Source organism: Plectropomus leopardus, chromosome 18 (genome assembly GCF_026936395.1).
Source record: "Plectropomus leopardus strain MGB_pleo_1.0 chromosome 18, ASM2693639v1, whole genome shotgun sequence".
Lineage (NCBI taxonomy): Eukaryota > Metazoa > Chordata > Actinopteri > Perciformes > Serranidae > Plectropomus > Plectropomus leopardus.
The window spans coordinates 17,290,909-17,317,896 of NC_142193.1; the positions used below are offsets into that span (position 1 = coordinate 17,290,909).

Sequence of the window (26,988 nt, forward strand, 5' to 3'; positions counted from 1 at the left end):
AAGCAAGTGCGTAGGGTACTTAAGTTTTGCAAAAATGCATGTGTTTAGGAGGTAGTGAGCAGCTGGATAAATGAGTTTTGGATGATACTGCACGAGTTGTGTGAGAGTTTGTAAACAGAATATTTGATATCGTTTTGCTGTTGTTACTCCAAGTCATCAAGAATGTATCAGTTTTTGGATTCATCGTTCAATGTGGAGGCATGTGAGAAAAATGTGTTTTCATAACAAATTCAATGTAACTCTGAGTAATCTGTGTATAAATGGTCATTCTGTGGGTAAAGCATTCCTTTAAGATTACATGTGATTCATTTAGACTCATAATAACGTCACCTTCTCCCTCTCTGTCTGTGTAGCTGGCAGGCCTGGGGTGGGACAGAGAACATGGCTGAACCACGGCGGGAGAGCACCAGCAGCCTGCAGAGGAAGAAACCTCCCTGGCTCAGACTGGACATTCCCACGGCTCAGATGTCTCTAGACGAGCCGCCCACTTTTGTTCAGGTGCTCACCGAGTCTCCATTTTGTCACCCTTGTCATTTTAGCAATGACTTGTGTTCACTCTTTCCCTGTGTGTCCTTTCCTGTGTAGCCGGTGAAGAGACAGGGGTTCCTGCGCAGTATCAGCATGCCAGTGGAGACCTCTCACCTCCAGTCCCCACCCCGTGACCTCTTTGATACACGGCGGCCTGTCTTACAACGTCAGTCATCTATCACTCAGACCATAAAGAGGTAAAGACGGGATTTGTCAGTGTCTTTATAGAAGTGGGTTGCAGCATGTATCAAGATTACTGAATCTGAATCTGATAAGAATAGTAAGAACTTCCTTTGCAGACAAGCACGCCAAATGTTTTTTACATCAAATAGTATGTGTCTTGAGTGTGCAGATTATGGTGTAAAATGCTACAGTATGTACTGTAAGCAGCACGTGCTCATAGAAGATTCATGAGTTAAATGAAGGACGTTAGCAGCCCGTTTCCCATGGCATGTAAAAAAATTAACTTTTCCATTTAACCACAGTATTTATGCTCCTCTTTCTCCAAACTGCATGGCTGTTTCTATCACCTGCCTGGTAATAACTTTCCTAATGCTGTAAATCTAAATGAAAACCTAGTCTTATTCTAACAATCTGCTTTGCTGTCTCTGCATGATACAGTACTGTCCAGCTGCACTTTTCCTTCTCACTGCCTGTTGTCTTTTCTCTTTCCTTCTCCTTCCGTCTGTCCCTTTCCCGCCTCCTTCCGGCCCCGCTCTGCCTGGTCACAGCAGCAGAAGGGTGCACTTTGAGCGGATTAACACGGTTCCCATTAAAGGGCAGCGGGCTGCTCGACGCAGCATCAGGAAACATCACTCGCTCTCCAGGACCCTGCTCAGGTATGGCAGGAAGTCCCCCATGTCACAAGAGTGCAAGTGTTAGGGTCAGGGGTCAGGTCAGGTGTGTGTTCTCACTTATTTGATATGAGTAAATAAGTGATTATACTGTATGTATAAGGTAAGGTAAATTCTATTAATACCACACCAGGAAAATTAACTTGTTGCAGCAGCTCAAGAGATAAAAGAAAAAGAAAGAAAGAAACTGAGTGAGGGAAAAATTAAAAAGAAACAAGACAAAAAAAACAACAAAAATAAAAATGAGATAGAATTGAAAAATAATAATCATACAAAAGTTATATACACTATATACACCGGTCACTTGTACAGATACTGTTTGTCCATCATGGATGTTTGCACATGATACTTTTATCACACACAATGTTTTTTGGCATTGCATAAAATATATGCAATATATGCACAAGTAGGAAAAAAGCACAGGAATGTTTCACAGCAAATTCTAAATGATTTATTTATTAATAAAATGAAATGGATTCTAAATATTTGAAAGTTTCAGTACTCATTTTCTGTAGTATTTATACAACCAGTACTAGCTGCACTTTCTCGCTCTCTCTTGTTGGTAATGTTTACTACAGTCATTCTGCTCTTCTCTGCTAAGAAAATAACATAGGCTTGTTATATTTACCATTTAATGCAAATTCGAACTTGTATGTCCTCAGTATGTCAGTTTTCCCTGTGGTATCAAAAATAGAACCTAATGTCAATATTTATAGGCATTATATCACAGTTAGGAACATGTACACATATCCAAAAAATTTTTTTAGAGGTGCTGGATCAAAAAATCAAACTAAAATAACTAAGAATAGGACTGGGGAACCACAAAATGTATTAAAAACTCCCAGTAATTGTAAATTTGAAATGTTTCAATCTAGCAGATCTTTGTCAGGTATTGTCAAATCACCATAACACAGCTGAACAATCAGTATGAAGGCACAAACACAGTCATGTCTCATGTGATGGTGATTTGACAATGTCTGACAAACATCTCTGTTAAATAGAAAAGTTGCACAATTAAAATTTGCAGTTTTTGCAGTTGTATCAAAGTTGGAAATTCCAGTATTCATGTGACAACACTAATATGTATAAGGATATGTATAGAGACTGATATGAATAACTAATGACAACTTATAATTATATGATAATATGTATAAAGGATCATTACACAGTATAATCATGTTAAATTTGTTCATAGTAATAAAAATACAGGTTAATATGCATGCATTAAATACATGTTATATAACACACACAAACACACACACACACACACACACACACACTTATAAGTAATACAATAATATATAATATGTATCATACATCTGAATAAATAGGATCTATATACACCATATTCGAGGTGTGTTTAGCTTCCAAAGTTTTGCCATGATTTTGCCAACAGTGATTTAACATTTAGATTTTTATTTAATTCAAAGTCACAAAATTTACAAGAATAGTTGGTTGTCACTCAGCCAGCAGCTGTTGAAGCTCTGAGTCATAAAGATTTCCTCTTCAGTGACTCATAAGAGGACCTGAAACCAAAAGCTGCCATTTTCGTGTTACCGATTCCTCTTTATTCATAGCTGCAGTAATGACCCAGCTGGTCAGTGCGAAGAAGGGCAACACATTTCCCTACACATCTGTCAAACAGCATTCATCACAAGAGGCTGTTGCTTCTGAGTGGCACTTGTTATTGAAGCAGGGTTTTAAGGCTGACATGTTGGGCCTGAAGGCTTCCATAACGGACACTGATTAGATAAGATATGTTCACCCATAGAAACAAAAGGTTAGTGAGGGCATGTTCACTGCTGCAAAGAAAGGAACATATAAGCTAGAATATGAGCTGTACAGTCTTGTCACCGGTACATATTTTGAGAGCGCAGAACCAGACAACCAACAGAAAGAGTGAGCTGAGCGTGTGAGAAATAGATTCAAACTGAACGTTCACTCTGCAGCTGGTAATTAGCGTAGAAACAGCTAGCTCGCCTGAACTCTCCTTTGAAGAATGTTTCCACTTCCACTTCCTGCCCTCGGGGTGCAGTAACATTGTTTGCTCTGGTACTTATTAAGCTTCAGCTTCAACAATGTGATTGCGTGTATATTCCATCAAGGTTTGGTGGAGTGGGGGTACGAGTGGAGAAGGACACAATTAAAATCTCAGAATACCCTTCATTCTCTGTTAATTGGATTTGCTGTCTGCTTGTGTCAATTAAGATTAGGAAAATGTGAATAAATTGGATTTTATTTGCAGCATTAGAACTTCAGTAAATCCTCTCTTGCCCTCTCTGTGAACAGGTAGACTTTGGGAGAGTTTTTATCTCTCCACCTTTTATTCTGTGTGTGTGTGTGTGTGTGTGTGTGTGTGTGTGTGTGTGTGTGTGTGTGTGTGTGTGTGTGTGTGTGTGTGTGTGTGTGTGTGTGTACGTGTACCTGGCTACCTGTCTTTCCCAGTGTGTCTGGACATGAACATGTCGAGGCTTGTCCCCTCTACTCTGCCTGTTACTCGCACTATCTAGGGCACTTTTTTTCCTGGGAAGTGCAGTGGTCTCCACATACAGGGCTATCAATGAGTGCCTTTATATTTCCAGTTTCACCATGCCAGATACCATTTAAATGTGTGTGAGTTTGGTGACCTGGAGCTGACAGGTCAGTGTTTGTGATGTTAGGGGAACAGCGGACTGGTTTGGGGTCAGTAAGGATGGCGATGCCACCCAGAAATGGCAGAGGAAAAGCCTACGCCACTGCAGCCTGCGCTACGGAAAGCTGAAGCCACAGGTGATTCGAGAGATGGATCTGCCCAGCCAGGACAACATCTCTTTAACCAGCACAGAGACCCCGCCTCCTCTTTACGTGCCCTCCTCGCAACATGGCATGCAAAAGGTAAAAAAAAAAAAAAAATCATGGGTTGCTTTGCTAATATTTGAATTATTTTTTATCTATATTTTATAATTATCATTATTGCATAATTGTTTTTGTTTTTTTTAACTTTTTTTTTTAAAATAAAAGTTTAAGCACTTTTTGTAAGACTTAGCTGCCTTGTTTGAATTTTTTTTGCCTTTTTTTTCTTTTTTCTTTTATTTCAGTTTTCAGAGAAATATTCATGTAATTTTCTGGTATGTTTTTTTCTAATTTTTTGCTAATGTTGAGGTCATTTTTTCTTCCATTGATCATTGCCTTCTTCCCGTTATTTTGAGAGAAATCAAGAATGTTTTTTTCAAGTTTTAAAGGATTAACTGATGTTGAATATATATATTAACTGGGACATCTACTTAGCACCCATGACCAAAAAATTACTTCCTTCTTCCTTACTTTTTAAAATGATCTTGTTTACAGCCTGTGCTAAATGTTTAGGTAAGGTAAAATCTGGCCGTCTCTTGATAGTGTCTGGCTCTTTCTAACTACCACTTTTTTAACCCATTGGACTCCAGATTGTGGACCCGTTGGCGCGAGGACGAGCCTTCCGTATGGTGGAAGAGGTGGATGGCTACAGCGTGCCTCAGACCCCGATCACCCCTGGAGCCGCCTCACTTTGTTCCTTCACCAGCTCCCGCTCAGGTCTCAACCGACTGCCTCGCCGACGAAAAAGGGAGTCTGTGGCAAAGATGAGCTTCAGGGCTGCAGCAGCGCTGGTCAAAGTGAGTGATCCACTGAACACATTACATACAAATTTGTACAATTCTTCCAAAAATAGTACAAATATAAACAGGAAAATAAATATACCAAAACACTTGTTGTGTACATGTTTCTTTCTGTACTTTATCACTGCTTCATTACTTGGTAATTTACTGTGATGGAAAAATTACAGCTATTAGTGCATGTATGTTTGTGTGCATGTGTTCCTTAGGGGCGTTCAATACGGGAGAGCACTCTACGACGGGCCCAAAGACGAAGCTTTACCCCTGCCAGCTTCATAGACGAGGACATGGTCGACTTTCCTGATGAACTGGACACATCTTTCTTTGCCAGAGTAAGACAGGAAAAACAACAGTGTTGTCCTGCTGTGGTTTTTATGTGACATTTTTTATTTATAAATAAAACTAATTCTCATTTTAAAAGCCCATGAGATAACTCATTTCTTTCCACATTGTCTTTTCTAGGACATTCTGATGCAGGAGGAGTTGTCCACGTACACAGATGAGGTGTTTGAGTCGCCGTCTGAGGCGGCCATGAAAGAGGCCGAGCCCAGCAGCAAGAAGGATGAGACGGAGCTGACAGGCAGCGCCCTAGATAAGACCGAGCTGGAGAGAAGTCATCTCATGCTGTAAGTTACCCTGCTGAGGCCACAGCGTTAGTCATTCAGGCATTGCTTAAACCAGCATTTTTAAAATAATGATTCACATTGTTACTGGAAAACAGTTATCACCCTAAGATTTCAACATATGTCGGTGTACAAAATGGTTTTGCGAAAACAATATATGATAGATAGATAGATAGATAGATAGATAGATAGATAGATAGATAGATATAGCTAGAACTTGAAGTGAGGTTCTTTTCTTTGGCATTTGTACTTGTTTTCTACTGTCCTTTTCATTGTGAATTGCTGAGTACCAAAAGAGTGTAACATAAACATGGCAATTATTGTTCTAGTTGTTGCAGATGATGCTTCTGAGCCCTTAAAAATAATCGTAATAATCGTCATTTCCTCTGTTATCTCTTTCAGACCTCTGGAGCGAGGGTGGCGTAAAGCCAAAGAAGGAACTCCCGGACCACCAAAGGTGCCCTTGCGGCAGGAGGTGGTGAGTGTTACTGGACAGCGGCGTGGGCAGCGCATTGTTGTACCTGTCAAGAAGCTTTTTGCCAGAGAGAAGAGGCCTTATGGATTGGGCATGGTAGGGAAGCTCACAAATCGTACCTACCGCAAACGCATCGACAGCTACGTCAAGAGGCAGATAGAGGACATGGACGACCACAGGTACTGCACCTCTCCACAGATTTGTCTAATGACTCTTTCTCTCTGCTTCCCTCAGTGGATGGCAGTGATGGATGATGGGTTGTTTTTTTTGAAAAATATACACTCTCTGTCTCCTCTAGGCCTTTTTTTACATACTGGATCACCTTTGTCCATTTGCTCATTACTATCCTGGCTGTATGCATCTACGGTATTGCACCAGTGGGGTTTTCCCAGCATGAGACAGTTGATTCTGTGAGTAATGGCTCAGTTGCGATGATTTGATAACACACTTTCACACTCGGCTCCTTTCATATTGTTTGTACTTTTGGTGATTGGAATGTCTTGTGATTTAGGTTTTAAGAAACAAAGGTGTGTATGAAAATGTCAAGTATGTACAGCAGGAGAACTTTTGGATCGGGCCGGGTTCGGTGAGCACTTTTCTCTTGATAGAGCATCAAGAATAAAAGCAGTAATCACCGGTAAAATCTTTAAATAAATACATTTTTTTTTCATTTTATCTGTCCATTGTTAGGAAGCTCTGATCCACTTGGGGGCCAAATACTCTCCGTGCATGCGGCAGGACAAACAGGTGCATGATCTTATCAGGGAAAAGAGAGCTATTGAACGCAACTCTGCCTGCTGTGTGCGGAACGATCGCTCCGGCTGCGTCCAAACCTCAGAGGAGGAATGCTCGGTCTGTCAACAAACCTAGTTGTTATATGTGTTCCTTGACCTTTACGATTTAAGTACAGATAGAAGCCTTGCACAATTGTAACCTCTTATTTTGTGGTTTTATCTCTAGAGTACTCTAGCTGTGTGGGTAAAGTGGCCGAGGCATTCCAGCACACCTCAGTTAAATGGTAAAGACAGACAGTATGGCTCCGTGTGCCATCAGGATCCCAGGTAAAATACTCGAGTAGTTCTTCCATTGCACTATATAAATGAAAGGAAACTAGCTTGTAAATATAATATTTGCATGCTGTTTATCTCATAACAGGATATGTCTAGAGCCCGCCTCGGTATCGCCTCATGAATGGCCTGATGACATCAGCAAATGGCCAGTGAGTACAGAACAACCCTGTTTGCTATTTAGGCATAAAAGGGGGGAGATTATAGATACGGTTGTTTTGGAAGTTATACCACAGGTTCAGTGGGAATTAATCATCTTTGTTTCAGTATTTAAAGACGTTTAAGGATAGTCTTTAATTAAAAAAAACAACAATATATTTTTTGTATTACCTGTAGTGCTATTTATCTGTCGTTTTGGTGTGAGTTGTCGAATTTTGGAGATATGGGCATTAGAGATATCTGCCCTCTCTCAAATGATCCACCCATCGCTCCTCCACAGTGACACCCTTTCGCCCAAATATAGACACTTCTGGCTCCAAAAAAACAAGATGGCGATGGCTGAAAAGTATTAAACCAAGGCTTAAAAACAGGAATCAACAAACCAGTGGTTGACATCACATTAGCTACATGCACTTTTTCACAGTCTGTGGTAGATGCACGCTTCCTTCTCTGTGTAGACACAGTTGTTGGGTGCAGTTCAGAAGAAAGGAAATAGTTCTTTCATGAAGCTGTTCACAACAAGGTCTGTTGATTATCTTAAGTAACTGGGTCAGGATTTCTGGAAAGAGATCTTGCTGTTGAGTTTTTTAAAATGTTTATTTGGGGAGGGTTTTGGGCGCCACAAAACAAGTGCCATCTAGTTCCATGCATGCAAGTTGTTTTTTTTTTCAATGGCACCATAAGATAGATTATGAAACTGCACAAATCTACCACACCAGGCTCCTGTTTCAACTAAAGATATGGTATCTCCTTTTATTTTTATGAATCAGAGAAGTAAATTGTATTTTGGCAAAGATGAAGATTTAAAAACTACAAATCACTTGTGACAAAAATCTTTAAAGAAAACCTTCTGGCTGTCAGATTTGTACCAGGTACAACACAGGGAACCACACCAACCTGCCTCATATAGACTGTACCATCACAGGCCGACCCTGCTGCATTGGAACCAAAGGGAGGTGAGGAGATCTAATTATATGATGAATTTTTTGAACTAGTGAGACACACAATGATGAGTTTACTAATTTAGACATTTCTTCTCATTTTATTCAAGGTGTGAAATTACATCCCGGGAATATTGCGACTTCATGAACGGCTACTTTCATGAGGAGGCTACCCTCTGCTCTCAAGTAAGCAGCTCTCTCTTTGTGCTGCATCCGTTGCTATTTTTAATCTGGTGTACTATTTTGTATAACTTTGACAGTATGACTGAGGGGCCTTACTTTAATATGCTGTTTATGTTCTTCCTCAGGTGCACTGCATGGATGATGTGTGTGGACTGTTGCCTTTCCTCAACCCCGAGATCCCAGATCAGTTTTACAGGCTCTGGCTCTCACTTTTCCTGCATGCTGGGTGAGTCCGTAGCTGTCTGCAAGTAGTATTTTTTTATTCACCCAGAAAGTCCTTTGGGATGGAAATCTCTTTTCAGAGGAAGACCTGGCTGAACGTGAACACCAGTGACAGTTTCAATAAAAGTAAACAGACAGGAAATACAATCATCTAACACACGGGGAAGAAACTAAATCCAGCTCAAGCAAAGCAGTTGCATTTTTTTTCACTTACATGGACTTTTATTGTGAGTGAAATTTTTCCCAAGAGGGCTAGATTATTCAGATGCAGTTTGCTCTGCAGATTTTTCCAAGTCAGCAAAGTAGAAGGCTTTTTCTCCCAGTTTAGTGCAAACCCTTCAAACCTGGTAAGAAAGCCACCTGGATGAACGTGAAGACTGCTGGAAGTCTGTGTCAGGAGAGTACAGACATAGTGGGGGAGTTTGCCCAGCATGGCCTTGCACTAAAAAATATACAAATTAAATTGTCCATGTAGTGACGGCCAGATTACCAAATCATAAAGTGTAAAATGATAAGTACAAGACTAGAGTTAGTTGTAAATTGAGCAACATCACCCAACCATAGTCCAAACGTTACTCTGTGAAAGGTTTTTCTTTTCATTATCCTTTGCTAATGTATTAAGTCAAGCCTTATTGCAAAATAACAACCTATTTTTAATATAAGCTTCTTCAGATTTTCTGGCTTCCAAGGCTGGTAAAGACAGTGACGGTGTCTCAGTCTGATATTCTAGATCAGTGTTTTCAAGGACTGTCTTTGCACTGAGCGGGGAGGAACAGAATGATTAAAAGATCAGAATCAGAGTGAGGTTTATTGGCTCCCATGTTTGGCATATACAAGGAAATTGACTCCAGCTGTCAGTAGCTCTCAGTGTATTCATACTCACATCACAACAAAAGAAATGCATGGAGAGATAAAGAGATTCTCAGCGAAGATGTGAAAGAAAAAAACAAAAGACAAACAACAGCAGAGGAAAAAAGCTTTCAGCAGCTCAGGTGAGGTTACTTTTTGTCAGCTAAATGAATGATAAAATAGAAACTGAAGCCAGAAAATTACCTTTGGAGTCAGCAGATACATTAGAAACATTATATTACATCCATACAGAAAATGTAATCACATCAATTGTACCACTATTCATACAACAAACACACATTGTACAGCAAGCAATCAGTGCAGAGGAGTGTAGATTAATTCAGTTTGTTCATGGAATTTATTGCACAAGTAACATAAGATGCCCTTTAGATCTTGTTGTGTGCCAGAGGTACTCTGTAGCATCGCCCTGAAAGAAGCAACTGAAATTCATTATGGAGGGCGCACTCAGTAATACCAGTGATTGACAAAGCTTTCTTTTGTGCGTGTTTCTTTCTGTACTGTGAAAGTCATCCATTCACTTCTCTTGGCAGTCTACTATCTTTTCTGCTGTTTTGAAGATATTGTCCAGCACTTATAGCCAAATCAAAGCACAAGAATATTCTCCATCAGGCTGATGTGCTCTTTTTCCAAGATGTTATGACCAGCCCCAAAGCACTTCAATTTCCTAATTAAAAACAGTCTCTGACAGTCTTTCTTTAATATATTTGGGTCTGCATGGTTTAAGATAAGCTCTTGTGTTTTTTTTCTAGCACTGATTAGTGGAGGGCTGGATTTATTACAGTGTTCCAGCTTTGAAACCTGGGCAAAGCAGTCGGAGACAATATCATACTTATTTAAACAAACAAACAAAAAAACAATTAAAGCAATGTCATCAACAAATTGCAGTAGCTTATTTTTTGTCCTGCAGTGTCATCTCCTTTGTGTGCACAAAAAAAGACATTTATATAATGTTTAAAGGAGAAATGTTCCTAACGACTAATTTCCCTTGTGTTTAAATATTAGTCAACAAGTCTCAAAGTAAGAAAATACTTGAACAACAAAATGTGAACAATTTAATCCGTGAGGTTAAATATTGTCCAAACAAAAAATATTGCATGTAAGAGCTATTTGAAATCATTCATCACATTTTTCACAACCAAATGGTATTTCAAAGGCTGCTGAAATGTGTGGCACTTCGTTCCGTGCATCATGTACATTGCACATTATCCTACAAAACATGACTAAATAAAGCTTAACAAATGAAATTTATTTACTGTGTATTCAACGACTCATCTCCATTCAAAACCAAATACACTCAAGCGGTAACTCTCATGAGTGTGCTCGCAAATGTTTGAATGCTTAGACTGCAGACGTGCATGTGAGTTCGAGATAGCTGGTGATAATGAGGTGCTTGTTAGTGCCGCATGCAGATCCAAACTCCTCCTCTGGACATTTAAATAATACGTTTAACCAACTAGTATGTCTGAGACAACTAGCGATATAGCAACATTTGATCACTAGTTGACTAATCATGCAGATATTTTGTTAAAAATAGTCCAAAATTTTACAAAGAAGGATGCAAAAATGCGAGAAATGTTGCAAAATGCAATAAAATATTGGGATAAATATTGTATGGGTGATAAAATAAGAGACTTTCATAACACTGTGATATAAGATTAAGATAAAATATTGCTAATAATAATAACAATAATGGTAATTTAGAGAGCCAGAGGTGCTTTCACTATACTTCCATAATGTATGTCACAAAAAGGTTAAATATTTGTGTATGAAATAATGGAAGTTACACACTGTATGTTTCAGACAGACAGCTCTGCATTAGTGTAATTCTGACCTGTCAGTCAGTCAGCACAAAGAGCTGACCTCGCTCTTAAGAAGAACAGTGCTTCATCTTCGTGCTGTCTGTTATCTGTCTTCTGGGTAATTAAACAAAGTGCCCTCACTACACAAACTCATTAAGCTTCAATGAGATAGAAGCCGATTTTGTTGATGGGCAAAGTCATTGGTCTGCTGAGGGCTTTGCGAATTATCTTTCCAACACGTGCAGCTTTTCTTCCACTTACACAAACATGTACTGTGTGTCACATTGCACTCACATGAGCTTGTTGTCCATGTCTGTCCTCCCAGGATCCTTCACTGCCTGGTGTCAGTGGCTTTCCAGATGACCATCCTGAGGGACCTGGAGAAACTGGCGGGCTGGCTGCGCATCTCAATCATTTACATTCTCAGTGGCATCACTGGCAACTTAGCTTCAGCCATCTTTTTGCCCTACAGAGCAGAGGTGATCACTGATAAAACAGCAGTACAGAAATATCACAGTGCAGTTTTGAGTAATATTCATCCTTACAAAAAGTACAATGTAATGCAAAACTTTAAAGGGACATTTCAACTTGAAATCAAAAACATATAGTTTTTCTCTCACCTGTAGTGCTAGTTATTTATATAGATTGTTTTGGTGTGAGTTGCAAAGTGTCGGAGATATCAGCTGTAGAGATGTCTGCCTTCTCTCGAATATCATGGAACTTGATGGCACTTGGCTTGTGGTGCTCTAAGTGCCAAAAAGGATATTTGAAAACTCAACAGCAGTGTCTCTTTCCAAAAATCATGACCCAGTTTTTGAAGATAATCCACAGACCTTGTTGTAAGCCATTTTCATGTAGAAACTACAAACAACACCCACCAACAATATCACCATACTACTACTGGATCACCTAGCAACACTGAGCCAGCTAATGTTACAGTTCAGCCGAGGAGAATACCAATAATGTTTACATCTCCTCTCATCCATGAGTAGATGGACGCTATCTTTTGCGTGGTGATTTGGTTTGCGGGTGTAGTTTGGGAGAAAGAAAAAGTTCCTACATGAAACTGCTCACATCGAGGTCTGTGGATAATATAGACATACATACATATATACATAAATGAGCCAGTTATTTGGAGTAACAGGGTCATGACTTCTGGAGAGACATTTTTGTGAAGCTTCTTTAAAATATTTTTGGGAGCTTTGAGCACAACAAGCAGAGTGCCATCTAGCTCCATTATTTTGGAGAGAAGAAAGACAACTCTGCGGCTGAAATCGCCAACACTCAACAACTAACAACAAAACAATCTAGATACATAAACAGCACTACAGAAGAGAGGAGAGATATGTATTTTTGTCCCTTTAAAATCACTTGAAACATGTTTTTGATTGCCCCTCTCTCTGCTGTCTTTGTGTCAGGTGGGTCCAGCCGGCTCTCAGTTTGGGATCCTGGCCTGCCTCTTCGTGGAGTTGTTTCAGAGCTGGCAGATCCTGGCACAGCCCTGGAGGGCCTTCACTAAGCTGCTGTGTGTAGTGCTCTTCCTTTTTGCCTTTGGGCTGTTGCCCTGGATCGACAATTTTGCCCACATTTGTGGCTTCATCTCTGGCTTCTTCCTGTCCTTCGCCTTCTTACCGTACATCAGCTTCGGCCGCATGGACCTGTACCGCAAACGTTGTCAGATCATTGTTTTCTTGCTGGTGTTTGTCGGGCTCTTTTCAGGCCTTGTGGTGCTTTTCTATGTCTACCCAATCAAGTGTGAATGGTGCGAGTTGCTCACCTGCATCCCTTTCACGGACAAATTTTGCGAGAAGTACGACCTCAACGCTCACCTCCACTGAAGTGTGGACAGTGTAAGCGCAGCAGGAAGGTATCAGGTCAAAAGATGTGGACTAACAGATGATATCAGTCAGTCTGTGTTTCCACTCTGCCCCTGTGTGACGGTCGCCTTCTCTGTGAACAGTGACAATATACTTGTGGGTGTTTTTTTTTTACTCTGTCAGTATGAATACCTATGCCACTCATCTTAAACACTTCCTTTAATCACCTCCCTGTTCACCGGCAGTCATTGTCACTCCTTCACTGTCCAGTGAAACAAAGGTATGGCACTCCCGAACCTCATCAAAATTCCCAGCTGCCCTTTACATGTGAGGCAGGGATTAGTGAAGCCAGCACTGGTACAGAGAGAAGGACTTTTTTTTTTACATTCACACTCGAAACATAGATTTTATTATTCAGGCAACCTCATACAAAAGCAGGGACAAAAATCAGATATTGATACCTTTTGTGCCTTGTTGATAAATGTACCAACTACTGCCATATTTTTGTTACATTATGCTGAGCACTCGAATGTTTTCTTTTATTTGTTTATTGCTTCTCAAGAAGTGATGATTGTTTTGAACATGGTAGTGTTTTAGCTACCTGTCTACTCACATGTAACTGAAAACAACAGTAAAAAAAAAAAAAAATCTACAAATTAAAACGGTCTGACTTTCTCTTAATTACCAGAAATTGCCTGTTGAATATTTTATACTTTATTCAACGAAGAAACAGCAAATATCTGCTACAAATATTTATTTAACAATCCAAGCACTTTTAGTGGTTGCATGACTTTTGCAGTAATATCACTGAATTCATCACACCTTTTGATTTATATGGTTTACAAAAATAGAATAAATATTTACAACACAACTCCAGATGTAATACTGAAAATTGTCATTGAATTGATTACATTAAAAAACAGTAAACTGTGACAAATAACAATTATTAAATAGAGAAATAACAATACACTCAAAAAGCCAAGATGCTAATGGTGACCGCGGGAGTAAAACTTGATGCCTGTGAAGTAGAATTAACGGCAAAGACACTGGTTCATCTTCTGCATGAATCCACTCTTGGTCTGTCCTCATTCCTAATTCAGGAGGATTCAATGTGGTGCTGACATCAGGACCATTACTGAGCCCAGTCCACCGGTGCATAAATGGCCTTGTGCTTTTATCTGTCCATCTGCCAGGTGTGATTTCTTAATCATATCTGCCCTGAGTCCATGTTAGAGGTGAGTAAATGGAAGAAGGCTGGGGTAGGGAGGTCAGGGACTAGCAGCCGCTGTTTCGCCGTGCGTACGCCTGCCCACCGAGCATGTACTCCATCTCTTGGAATTGCATGTGGGATACAGAGATGGCTGATGGCCCTTTCTCCTTGAAGCCGGCCTTGAGGTAGAAGGGCACAAGGAAGTCCTCGCAAATCAGCAGAGCTCTGCGGAGGCCTGGTATACAGCGCAGGTACTGCAAGTAGCGCCACAAGAGGATGGAGCCCTTGCCCTGCTGGCGACAGTGACGGTGCACTGACAGCACATGGATGTGCACAGTGGGGGTGTCTGGAACGTGCTGAGTCATTGCCTCCTGGAGGGAAGAGATAACAAAGAGGTAACAATTAAGTCAAAGCACCCATGATTCAAATTTCACATGCAACAGAGCAAGTATGTCAAAATGCTGTGTTCTTTGCACATTTTTCAATGGGTTTTCATACCTGTGACAGCCTCTCCTTGCCCCAGCCAGAGCCGATGATGAAAGCTACCAGCTGTCCCTCCTCAAACCATCCCAGTGAGAGTTCAGGACACTGACCCAGGAAGTTAAGCACTTCATCTAAGGTAAGTGGACACTCACCAGACACAGAAACAAATGCTGTGGGGTGAAAAAAAGAACAGTTCAAACAGTGGGTCATGTCATGGAAGTCATGGGTTTTGGGGACACTTTCTCCTCAATATTTAAAACATGTACAACTTTTTATTTTGACAAAATTAAACACATTCACACCATAAACCGACACAAATTGGAGAATAAGAATTCACCAGAATGCAGGATATTAAGTGTTTGATGCTCATAATTTTCTGGTTGAGTACTCTATAAAACCCATGCCCTTTTTTGGGAGTGATGATATACTAGTAAAAGACTACAGAATGAAAAAAAATGTTTGCCCTTTACAATTGGCACAAAGTTGATATTGAACACCCAAAAGATACATCTATTATACCTTCCCCACTGACAGAGTGGAAAATACAGTATGTTCTCTTTGTCAAATACTCATTAAAGTCAGTCAAGTTCTGACCTGATTATGCATTGTGTAAAAAAAAAACATACGGTTACTGTGTGCAGATACTTCACTTACCTTCTCTCTCAATCTCAAACACACTGATGGCGTCCTGTGGTGTGAGGTTCCTGAACTCGCTGGCGGGGAGTGTGTGTCGTCTCTGTCGCAGAGGGCTGACCACTCTGACAGGTGTCTTCAGAAAGAAGGGCTTCAGGAAAGGTGAGCCACTGACCTGCTGTGTCATGATGCCTCAAAAATACAAGACACTGACTGAAGACTCTTCTGTTAGTCTTTTTTCTTCTCTTGCTGCCTTATAAATTTTACAATGATGCTATGAGTGATGCAAAGACGGCCTGCCAACAGGACTCCCTGTGCTCTCTATTTGTCTGACAGCTCTGACTGCAATGTAACGCACTTCAGAGGGTGAGATGCTGATCTCTGTGTCTCTCCTGCTCTCGCCTCCTCTTCTTTCTTTCTCTCTGATCTCATACTGTAAAGTGGTCGTCTCAAAGTAGGCTGTGCACGTGTCTCCAAAGTCTCTAAATCCCCTGCTTTCAGGTGACAGACATTTGGCTGTTGGGGCATTTCTTTTGTGATTAAGTTCAGACACAACTCTGTAGTTGCAACTGCCATTGTGCATCTTTTAATTAGATGCTAATTTGGATCAACAAAGAGCAAAGTTTGACAGCAATCATTTGCATTTTTGCACACCTTTATTTGAAAAATCTGTTTTTTTCAGTAATTATATATTATATATATATATATATATATATATATATATATATATATATATATATATATATATATATATATTAGAAAAAGCTGTTGTAGAGATGTTGCAGTTCATAATTAGTTATTTTCTAGCACATATATTGGCAGATGCACATTATGTACATTCAGGGATGTGTTTTTCAAGGTGGGGATGAGTGAGAGGTGGTGTGACTGGATGCAATGGTACGCATGTTTTCCGGAGATCAAGGGCACGAGGGCTAATTTAACCATACTGAGTGCAGGGTGGAGATTTGTGTGGATTGCAGTTGGGATGATTTCATGCCTCAAAGAGGTTTAGCACAGACTAATTAAATGGGAGAACACTTGCTTTGACTGGCCTGTGGTAAACCTGTTTACCAAGACATGTTTGACTGTCAACACAATATGGTAGATGAGTCCTATAGGTTCAGTGTAAACAAGTTTTTTTGGGAATAGATAATCCTCAATGTCATATGTCTATGTCATAGATTCTCATGTAAGTCTTTTATTTATAGTGCCCCTCATACAGGTTGCACGAGTGGTTAATAATTTATTGCAAATTGTTGAATTATTTGAATTTTCTAAAAGCCTTTTTTCTCAAACATGTAATGCAAACAATGAAATGCAAATAATGAAATTCAACAACCAGTTTTTATAGTGGTCTTAGCATATTTATTTCTCTGCAGACAAACAGACTTCTCACAATAGCCTGTCTTGACACGTAGCTCTAATACTGTTATTTTAGCCCCAAGAGATGAAACCAAAATAGAAATGTTTTTAGGATTATTGTTTCACCCTCTGCTTATTTTTGGTGTTTACTACAGTGATGAATGAGAAATCTCCCACGTCATCTGGACTACTGGCCAATCATGAGAACATCTCTGCCTGTGAGATCATCAGATGAGCATGTACACGGTGGTCCAGAGATTAAATCACCTTTTCTGACCTGCGACTGCAAATCCGTGTGGCCTGTGAGGTAAAGGTGAGTCTGAAATAATTCCTTATGTCCTCTTAAAATAGCCTGCTATAACCAACTAAATGACACGGTTAAGATTGAAGAATCCCAGAAACATGTTTCACCTTTTCAGACAAGCTAATAAATGGACACCAGACAGAATATTAAACTCAGATTTTATATGTATACTGTGTAACATCACCCACTGACCTTTACTATCTGCAAGTGTCATAGACCCTAATCTCATTTACAGCATGTGTATACACTTGCACACACATTTTCTCAGTGTATTATGTTTTTACAGGCAAGCTCGAGGCCACAGTGTAACCAAATCCTCATTAAACTTTACACTGGTGTAATACACCAGTTGGTCCAGCTGAGTGGAGAGCAACAGTTAAGCAATACTGCAGGAGAATGTGTGAGATCTGAAACACGTTACACATTCGTAGAGCGCTTGGTAGCTAGAGAATTCATCCTGAAATGACCCCTCACATCACAGCAGTTTGTTATGTGTGCTTCATCTGCACAAAATAAAGCATAGCCTGTGTACCCACTGCAAGATGAGACCTAATGCTATGCAGTAGATCACATTCAAGATACAAGATCCCTTACAAATTTTTCTAATACTTAGAGGTTTAACCTATCTATAAATAACATGCTATTTAGAGTAATCAGGATAAATTACATGTATTTAATAATATGACTATGTAAATCACAGATCTGTCTCTGCATCTATCTTTGTCTAGCTCAGTGAAAATGTATGACCATGTGTGTCATCTGTAGTCGCTCTGGACAGAAGCAGAAATATTGGATGTCTGAAAAAAATGTGTGGTCACAGGAAAAACAAACAAGTAATCATGTAGCAAATGTTTTTTGGGAACTCTGAAACATGACAGTGATGTTACACATATAGAAAGACATTAAGCTCTAGTGTGTCGGATTTGGTGACATCTAGTGGTGAGGTATCAAATTGCAACCAACCGAAACATCTCCTTAGTAGCAAGTGTGTAGGAAGAACTATGATGGCCAACGCAAAAACACAAATGAACTAGAGACACTGCTGATTTATCCATTCTTGGCTACTGTATCTATGGTATGGCAGACTTCCTTGAAGAGGGGCATCTAATAATAACTAATTGTTTAATGCCAAGCTGGTACCTCCAGTCTTTTGGAATAGCTCATCTGATGCATAAGTTTCTAGCTTAGTGGTTTAATTCCAGGGTCTGGGACACACTGATTATGGGCAGTCGTGTTTTCTCAGCTGGCTCCACTTGTGAGTTTCCACTCAGCTCATTTGTATTGTGAAGTCACAGGCAGGCTATTGAAATTGCTTTTCTTGGCTGAAGAAAAATCACCAACCTTGATGGATCAAAAATGTATTGCAGAGCCAAAGAGCATTCGCATTTTGGGAGTAAACTATATAAAAGATCTCTGTAAAATATTTTGTAGTTGCTACTACGCAGAATGTTAAACTGACTAACTACAAACTGCTAACTAGTGACAGTTAGTAGCTTTGTGGAATTGTATTGGGATTTACCAGGACTTCTGATTAGCTACTATTTTTGGCCTGTCTAGAGACAAAGATTGTAAATGAGCTTAGTGTGTGTCTGTGTGTGAGTATTCATCCACCTGGCTCTGAGTCAGCTCTAATTAATTTGTTGACAATGCAGATTGCACTGTTTCATCCTTCAGCCTTTTGGTTATAGTTTTTTGTCAGATGTCAGATGTTTGATGTTTTCAGAGGCCTACACGGTGATAACAGCATAAAATTGTACTTTCCCCAATGGCATGCTATGACAGACTTCGAAGACCTTTCAGGTGTAAAATTAACTGAAAGCTTGGCTTCCTGTTTTTACAGCAGTCCATGGTCCATGTGATAACTTGCTAAACTGCAGTGTAACCAAAATCCACAAGACAGTTTTGGTGCCTGCTTTGTCAGCAGAGGGCACTGCTTATGCTGACAGAGAAATGATCTTTGGCAGGTTCACACTCAGTACCAAGAGACAGACTTAAAACACGTCTATGACTATAGTAGTGGTATATTGGAATTTTAACTGTATATTAGTTTAGTATTAATGTGTGTCGAAGTATGTATGTTATCACAGATCATTCAGTTTCATTAATTATGTACAAGAAAGTGGACAGTTTTTGTTCACTGTGGGCTTCAGTCTCATGCCAGCTCCTTCAGTAGGCACTCAGTCATCAAGTGTGGAGAAACCCTGGTATAGTAGCCTTTGTCATAACAACAAAAAAAAGACAAAAAATACATGAAATAGTATGCACTAAAAAGTCTTGTCGTAAAATCTGCCACAAGTAATGAAATAGTAAATTATGTAATTAAAAAACTGTTGACAGCATAGTAACAACAAAAAAACTCAGTATGCTGAAAATAAGCCGAAAATAAGGTCTATAATATGTCAAAAACCTATTACTAAAAAAAATCATATTACAATATGTCATTAAAAATAATTTAAAAGTATTTTTTTTTTAAAAATCCTTGTATAGTATATTATGAAAAAAGGTTATTAAAAAAAGTTTTAAAAAGTCATGCTATAGTATGTTGTCCAAAATATGACAACAAAATTAACTACTGACATTTTTTGGAATAAGTCTTTTTTAATTTAATCAGCCATCTGTGTCTATTTTGTACAGTAAACACACATACTCAATGCTGACTGTGAAGGACAATCAGATTCACAAAGCAATGAACATAGAGTAGGTTCACTCAATCTGAAAATTTACTTAAGTTTATTTAATTTGTGCCAACAACATTTTTTGTCATGTTTGATATGAAATCCTAAGTATTCTTTGTTCACAACGTTTTATTTTGTTCACTAACATTTTAGCGATTGTCAGTGTTGCTGTTTGTTCACGCCAAGAGCGCTTTATGAGAATGTGACATTGTCCATAACGAACACCATGTTCAGGCATAAGGGTGTGCATATGTGCACTTGGCACCAGGACACCCTAGGCCGCAGTTAGATGATCGACTTTATAGTCGTGTCGTCGGACTTGCGGCCGCATGTCTTGGACACTCAGGTGAAGAGAGGGGCGGAGCTGTCAACCGATCACCACCTGGTGGTGAGGTGGCTCACATGGTGGGGGAGGATGCCGGTCAGACCTGGCAGACCCAAACACATTGTGAGAGTCTGCTGGGAACATCTGGCAGAGTCTCCCGTCAGAAGGAGCTTCAACTCCCACCTCTGGGAGAGCTTCGACCATGTCCTGGGGGAGGCAGGGGACATTGAGTCCGAGTGGGCCATGTTCCGTGCCTCCATTGTTGAGGCGGCCGATCGGTGCTGTGGCCGTAAGGTGGTCGTTGCCTGTCGTGGCGGCAACACCTGAACCCGTTGGTGGACACCAGCAGTGAGGGATGTCGTCAAGCTAAAGAAGGAGTTCTATCAGGCCTTCTTGGCCTGTGGGACTCCGGAGGCAGCAGACAGGTACCAGCAGGCCAAGCAGGGTGCAGCTACAGTGGTCGCCAAGGCGAAAACCCAGGCATGGGAGGAGTTTCGAAGAGGTTCTGGACCACCATCTGGCGTCTCAGGAGGGGGAAGCAGTGCTCTGTCAACACTGTGTATGGTGGGGATGGTGCACTGCTGACCTCAACTTGGGACGTTGTGGATCGGTGGAAGGAATACTTTGAAGACCTCCTCAATCCCACCGACACACCTTCCCTTGAGGAAGTAGGGTCTGGGGACTCGGGGGTGGGCTCTCCCGTCTCTGGGGCTGAGGCTGCTGAGATGGTCAAAAAGCTCCTCGGTGGCATGGCCCAGAGATCTGCCCAGAGTTCCTTAACGCCCTGGATGTTGTGGGGCTGTCATGGTTGACACGACTCTGCAACATTGCGTGGACATCGGGGGCAGTGCTTCTGGACTGGCAGACAGGCGTGGTGATCCCTCCTTTTAAGAAGGGGGACCGGAGGGTGTGTTCTAACTATAGGGGGATCACACTCCTCAGCCTCCCTGGTAAGGTCTATTCAGGGGTACTGGAGAGGACGGTCCGCCGGACAGTCGAACCTCGGATTCACGAGAAGCAATGCGGTTTTCGTCCTGGTCGTGGAACTGTGAACCAGCTCTGGACCCTTGGCAGAGTCCTTGAGGGTGCATGGGAGTTTGCCCAACCAGTCCACATGTGCTTTGTGGACTAGGCATTTGACCGTGTCCCTCTGGGAATCCTGTGGGGGGTTCTCAGGGAGTATGGGGTATCGTACCCCCTAAAACAGGCCGTCCGTTCCCTGTGCGACAAGTGCCAGAGCATGGTCGACATTGCCGGCAGTAAGTCGGACTCGTTTCTGGTGAGGGCTGGACTCCAAGAGGCCTGCCCTTTGTCACAGATTCTGTTCATAACTTTTATGGACATTTTTTGCAACTTTCTATGCTATGGCGTGTCTGGGCACGCTATTTTAGGTGGTTTTCAACTGTTTTGAGCTGTTTTTGGGACGTGTCACATTTTGACATTTTTGCCTTACTATAGCCTTGGTTTTTTGGGTCATTTTTTCAACATACTATATTATGGTGTTTTTGGCCAGTTTTGCAACTTTATATGCTAGGGAGTGTCTGGGCACGCTATTTTAGGTAGTTTTCAACTGTTTTGAGCTGTTTTTGGGACATGTGAAATTTTGACATTTTTGCCTTACTATAGCCTTGCTTTTTGAGTCATTTTTTCAACATGCTATATTATGGTGTATTTGGCCATTTTTGCAACTTTATATGCTATGGCGTGTCTGGGCACGCTATTTTAGGTGGTTTTCAACTGTTTTGAGCTGTTTTTGGGACGTGTCAGATTTTGACATCTTTGCCTTACTATAGCCTTGCATTTTTAGATCATTTTTTAGATCATTTTTTCGACATGCTATATTATGACATGCTATATTATGGTGTTTTTTTGGCGTTTTTCCGACTTTCTTTGCTATGGCGTGTCTCTACGTGCTTTTTAAGGCAGTTTTCAACTATTTTCAACTGTTTTTGGGATGTATCAGATTTTGACGTTTTTGCCTTACTATAGCCTTGCATTTTTGGGTCATTTTTTTGACATGTTATATTATGTTTTTTTCTGGCCGTTTTTGCAACTTTCTATGCTATGGCTTGTCTCCGCACTCTATCTTAGGCAATTTAGCAATGTTTTCAGCTGTTTTTGGGTTGTGTCAAATTTTTACATTTTTGCCTTATTCTTGCCTTTTTGGGTGATTTTTTCGACATGCTATATTATAGTGTTTTTTGGCATTTTTCCAACTTTCTTTACTATGGCGTATCTGGGCACGCTATTTTAGGTGGTTTTCAACAGTTTTGAGCTGTTTTTGGGACATGTCAGATTTTGACGTTTTTGCCTTACTATAGCCTTGCTTTTTGGGTCATTTTTTCGACATGCTATATTATGGTGTTTTTGCTCATTTTTCCAACTTTCTTTGCTATGGTGTGTCTGCATGCTGTTTTAGGTGGTTTTCAACTATTTTGAGCTGTTTTTGGGACGTGTCACATTTTGACATTTTTGCCTTACTATAGCCTTGCTTTTTGGGAGATTTTTTCTACATGCTATATTATGGTGTTTTGGCCATTTTTGCAACTTTATGTGTTATGGCGTGTCTGGGCACGCAATTTTAGGTGGTTTTCAACTGTTTTGAGCTGTTTTTGGGACATGTGAAATTTTGACATTTTTGCCTTACTATAGCCTTGCTTTTTGGGTCATTTTTTTCGACATGCTATATTATGGTGTTTTTGGCCATTTTTGCAACTTTATATGCTATGGCGTATCTGGGCACGCTATTTTAGGTGGTTTTCAAGTGTTTTGAGCTGTTTTTGGGACGTGTCACATTTTGACATTTTTGTCATACTATAGCCTTGCCTTTAGTATAATTTTTTCGACATGCTATATTAAGGTGTTTTTGCTCAGTTTTGCAACTTTCTATGCGATGGCATATCTGGGCACGCAATTTTAGGTGGTTTTAAACAGTTTTGAGCTGTTTTTGGGACATGTCAGATTTTGCCATTTTTGCCTTACTATAGCCTTGCTTTTTGGGTGATTTTTTCGACATGCTATATTATGGTGTATTTGGCCATTTTTGCAACTTTATATGCTATGGCGTGTCTGGGCACGCTATTTTAGGTGGTTTTCAACTGTTTTGAGCTGTTTTTGGGACATGTCAAATTTTGACATTTTTGCCTTACTATAGCCTTGCCTTTAGTATCATTTTTTCGACATGCTATATTATGGTGTTTTTGGCCGTTTTTGCAACTTTCTATGCTATGGCATGTCACTGCATGTTATTGTAGGTGGTTTACAAATGTTTTCACCTGTCTTTGGGACGTGTGAAATTTTGACATTCTCACCATACTATAGCCTTGCTTTTAGGGTCATTTTTTCGACTTGCTATATTATGGTGTTTTTGCTCATTTTTGCAACTTTCTATGCTATGGCGTATCTGAGCACGGAATTTTAGGTGGTTTTAAACAGTTTTGAACTGTTTTTGGGACATGTCAAATTTTGACATTTTTGCCTTACTATAGCCTTGCTTTTTGGGTGATTTTTTCGACCTGCTATATTATGGGTTTTTTGGCATTTTTCCAACTTTCTTTGCTATGGCGTGTCTCTGCGCGCTGTTTTAGGCGGTTTTCAACTATTTTCAACTGTTTTTGGGACATGTCAAATTTTGACATTTTTGCCTTACTATAGCCTTGCATTTTGGGTCATTTTTTCAACATGCTATATCATGGTGTTTTTGGAAGTTTTTGCAACTTTCTATAATATGGTGTGATTCTGCATGCTATTTCATGTATTTTAATGTGGTTTTAGGCACATTTTTGTAAATGAAGTTAATTTGTTAACTTAGGTTCCGGAGTATGTTGTGGGGCTGTCGTGGCTGACACGACTCTGCAACATTGCGTGGACATCGGGGGCAGTGCCCTTGGACTGGCAGACTGGGGTGGTGGTCCCTCTTTTCAAGAAGGGGGACCGGAGGGTGTGTTCCAACTACAGGGGGATCACACTCCTCAGCCTCCCTGGTAAGGTCTATTCGGGGGTACTAGAGAGGAGGGTCCGCTGGATAGTCGAACCCCAGATTCAGGAGGAGCAATGCGGTTTTCGCCCCGGTCGTGGAACTGTGGACCAGCTCTGGACCCTTGGCAGGATCCTTGAGGGTGCTTGGGAGTTTGCCCAACCAGTCCACATGTGCTTTGTGGACTTGGAGAAGGCATTCGACCGTGTCCCTCGGGGAGTCCTGTGGGGGGTTCTCCGGGAATATGGGGTTTCGGACTCCCTGATACGGGCTGTCCGTTCCCTGTATGACCGGTGCCGGAGCTTGGTCCGCATTGCCGGCAGTAAGTCGAACTCGTTTCCGGTGAGGGTTGGACTCCGCCAGGGCTGCCCTTTGTCACCGATTCTGTTCATAACTTTTATGGACAGAATTTCTAGGCGCAGCCAGGGTGTTGAGGGGGTCCGGTTTGGTGACCTCAGGATTAGGTCTCTGCTCTTTGCAGATGATGTGGTCCTGTTGGCTTCATCGGGCCGCGACCTTCAGCTCTCACTGGATCGGTTCGCAGCCGAGTGTGAAGCAGCTGGAATGAAAATCAGCACCTCCAAATCCGAGACCATGGTTCTCAGCCGGAAAAGGGTGGCGTGCCCCCTCCAGATCGGGGATGAAGTCCTGCCCCAAGTGGAGGAGTTTAAGTACCTCGGGGTCTTGTTCACGAGTGAGGGAAGGATGGAACGGGAGATCGACAGGCGGATCGGTGCAGCGTCTGCAGTAATGCGGACTCTGCACTGGTCTGTCTTGGTGAAGAGGGAGCTGAGCCGAAAGGCAAAGCTCTCGATTTACCAGTCGATCTTCGTTCCTGCCCTCACCTATGGTCATGAGCTTTGGGTAGTGACCGAAAGAACAAGATCGCGGGTACAAGCGGCTGAAATGAGTTTCCTCCGTAGGGTGGCTGGGCTCTCCCTTAGAGATAGGGTGAGAAGCTCGGTCATCCGGGAGGAGCTCGGAGTAGAGCCGCTGCTCCTCCGCATTGAGAAGAGCCAGATGAGGTGGCTCGGGCATCTAATTAGGATGCCTCCAGGACGCCTCCCTGGTGAGGTGTTCAGGGCACGTCCCACCGGTAGGAGGCCCCGGGGAAGACCCAGGACACGCTGGAGAGACTACGTCTCTCAGCTGGCCTGGGAACGCCTCGGGGTCCCCCGGGAAGAGCTGGATGAAGTGGCCGGGGAGAGGGAAGTCTGGGTTTCCCTGCTTAGGCTGCTGCCCCCGCGACCCGACCCCGGATAAGCGGAAGAAAATGGATGGATGGATGGATGGAGGTTCCGGAGTAGGACCACGCCTTAACCACTCCTCCACCACACCTCTAATTACCTGCTTGACTACTTATACCTGGCCAACCCACTCTGCTCCGTTTGTGTTGAATCTTTTGGCCCACCATTCCTTTCCCTTGTCTGTTTAAGCTCCTGCCTTATCCATTATCATCTCCCATTTCCATGTGCCTGCCTTATTTCCTTCTGTCCTCAATCTCATTGTTTATCTCTCTGCATTATTCTCTTTTGTCTCATTCTAGGCATATTTGGGGCTCGGAAATCGGATAAGGTGGACACATGCAAGACGGTACCCACGTTCTGAGTCTCCTTCTACCTGGCATGAAGACTCACTCCCAGACCAGCCACTCACATCCATCACCGACCAATACAACCAAACCTTCATTATACAATAAATATTTCAACGATACATTGTTGTGGTGTGGTTCTTGCTAGTGAAATGTCATTTTTTAAAAATTTTGCCAGGCTATGCTATGGCATTTTTGGTTGTTTTTTTAAAATGCAATTGTACAGTGTCTTTGGTTGTTTCTGCAATATCCAATCCTTGCTTTTCGGGTGATTTTTTCAACGTGGCATATTATGGTGTTTTTGGCCATTTTTGCAACTTTCTTTGCTATGGCGTGTCTGGCTACGCTATTTTAGGTGGTTTTCAACTGTTTTGAGCTGTTTTTGGGACGTGTCAAATTTTGACATTTTTGCCTTACTATAGCCTTGGTTTTTTGGGTCATTTTTTCAACATACTATATTATGGTGTTTTTGGCCATTTTTGCAACTTTCTTTGCTATGGCGTATCTGGGCACGCTATTTTAGGTGGTTTTCAACTGTTTTGAGCTGTTTTTGGGACATGTGAAATTTTGACATTTTTGCCTTACTATAGCCTTGGTTTTTGGGTGATTTTTTCGACATGCTATATTATGGTGTATTTGGCCATTTTTGCAACTTTATATGCTATGGCGTGCCTGGGCACGCTATTTTAGGTGGTTTTCAACTGTTTTGAGCTGTTTTTGCGACGTGTCACATTTTGACATTTTTGCCTTACTATAGCCTTGCTTTTTTGGGTCATTTTTTTGGACTTGCTATATTATGGTGTTTTTGGCCATTTTTGCAACTTTCTTTGCTATGGCGTATCTGGGCACGCTATTTTAGGTGGTTTTCAACTGTTTTGAGCTGTTTTTGGGACATGTCAAATTTTGACATTTTTGCCTTACTATAGCCTTGCTTTTTTGGGTCATTTTTTCAACATACTATATTATGGTGTTTTTGGCCATTTTTGCAACTTTCTTTACTATGGCGTATCTGGGCACGCTATTTTAGGTGGTTTTCAACTGTTTTGAGCTGTTTTTGGGACATGTCAAATTTTGACATTTTTGCCTTACTATAGCCTTGCTTTTTGGGTGATTTTTTTCGACATGCTATATTATGGTGTTTTTGGCCATTTTTGCAACTTTATATGCTATGGCGTGTCTGGGCACACTATTTTAGGTGGTTTTCAACTGTTTTGAGCTGTTTTTGGGACATGTCAAATTTGGACATTTTTGCCTTACTATAG

At 41.2% G+C, this 26,988-nt stretch overlaps 2 protein-coding genes across 5 annotated transcripts in view; one reads left to right on the plus strand and one right to left on the minus strand.

Annotated features, from left to right (window-relative positions):
* Window positions 1–25,848, plus strand: part of rhbdf1a (rhomboid 5 homolog 1a (Drosophila)) — a 62,767-nt gene extending 36,919 nt beyond the window's left edge. The window contains exons 2-23 of one of the 4 annotated variants that reach the window (XM_088069152.1): window positions 354–498; window positions 586–725; window positions 1,260–1,367; window positions 4,043–4,256; window positions 4,805–5,011; window positions 5,221–5,343; window positions 5,474–5,637; window positions 6,037–6,288; window positions 6,408–6,519; window positions 6,621–6,695; window positions 6,800–6,961; window positions 7,070–7,170; window positions 7,265–7,328; window positions 8,197–8,291; window positions 8,387–8,462; window positions 8,585–8,685; window positions 11,676–11,829; window positions 12,769–14,772; window positions 14,901–14,996; window positions 15,502–15,655; window positions 17,011–17,168; window positions 25,682–25,848. In XM_088069152.1, coding sequence (XP_087925278.1) covers window positions 382–498; window positions 586–725; window positions 1,260–1,367; window positions 4,043–4,256; window positions 4,805–5,011; window positions 5,221–5,343; window positions 5,474–5,637; window positions 6,037–6,288; window positions 6,408–6,519; window positions 6,621–6,695; window positions 6,800–6,961; window positions 7,070–7,170; window positions 7,265–7,328; window positions 8,197–8,291; window positions 8,387–8,462; window positions 8,585–8,685; window positions 11,676–11,829; window positions 12,769–13,188 — 2,685 coding nt within the window. In that variant the 5' untranslated portion in view covers window positions 354–381 and the 3' untranslated portion in view covers window positions 13,189–14,772; window positions 14,901–14,996; window positions 15,502–15,655; window positions 17,011–17,168; window positions 25,682–25,848. Of the gene's footprint in view, window positions 1–353; window positions 499–585; window positions 726–1,259; window positions 1,368–4,042; window positions 4,257–4,804; window positions 5,012–5,220; window positions 5,344–5,473; window positions 5,638–6,036; window positions 6,289–6,407; window positions 6,520–6,620; window positions 6,696–6,799; window positions 6,962–7,069; window positions 7,171–7,264; window positions 7,329–8,196; window positions 8,292–8,386; window positions 8,463–8,584; window positions 8,686–11,675; window positions 11,830–12,768; window positions 14,773–14,884; window positions 15,656–17,010; window positions 17,169–25,681 lie in introns of all 4 variants that reach the window. The other 3 variants (XM_088069153.1, XM_088069150.1, XM_088069154.1) reach the window with 3 other exon arrangements.
* aanat2 (aralkylamine N-acetyltransferase 2) lies at window positions 14,438–16,134 on the minus strand. The gene is made up of 3 exons (XM_042504219.2): window positions 15,515–16,134; window positions 14,876–15,030; window positions 14,438–14,748 (listed from the first exon to the last, which is right to left on the minus strand). Exons 1-3 carry the CDS (start codon window positions 15,678–15,680, stop codon window positions 14,443–14,445), a joined length of 627 nt encoding a protein of 208 aa, XP_042360153.1. The 5' UTR covers window positions 15,681–16,134; the 3' UTR covers window positions 14,438–14,442.
* Window positions 25,849–26,988: the final 1,140 nt, after the last annotated feature.

Bases quoted from the DNA above. Each gene is read 5' to 3' on its own strand.
- aanat2 (XM_042504219.2), bottom strand. From the start codon at position 15,680: ATGACACAGCAGGTCAGTGGCTCACCTTTCCTGAAGCCCTTCTTTCTG. The intron at 15,031-15,514 runs GTAAGTGAAGTA...TTCACCCCACAG, and splicing joins GTTTGAGATTGAGAGAGAAG to CATTTGTTTCTGTGTCTGGT. The intron at 14,749-14,875 runs GTATGAAAACCC...TCTTCCCTCCAG, and splicing joins GCAAGGAGAGGCTGTCACAG to GAGGCAATGACTCAGCACGT.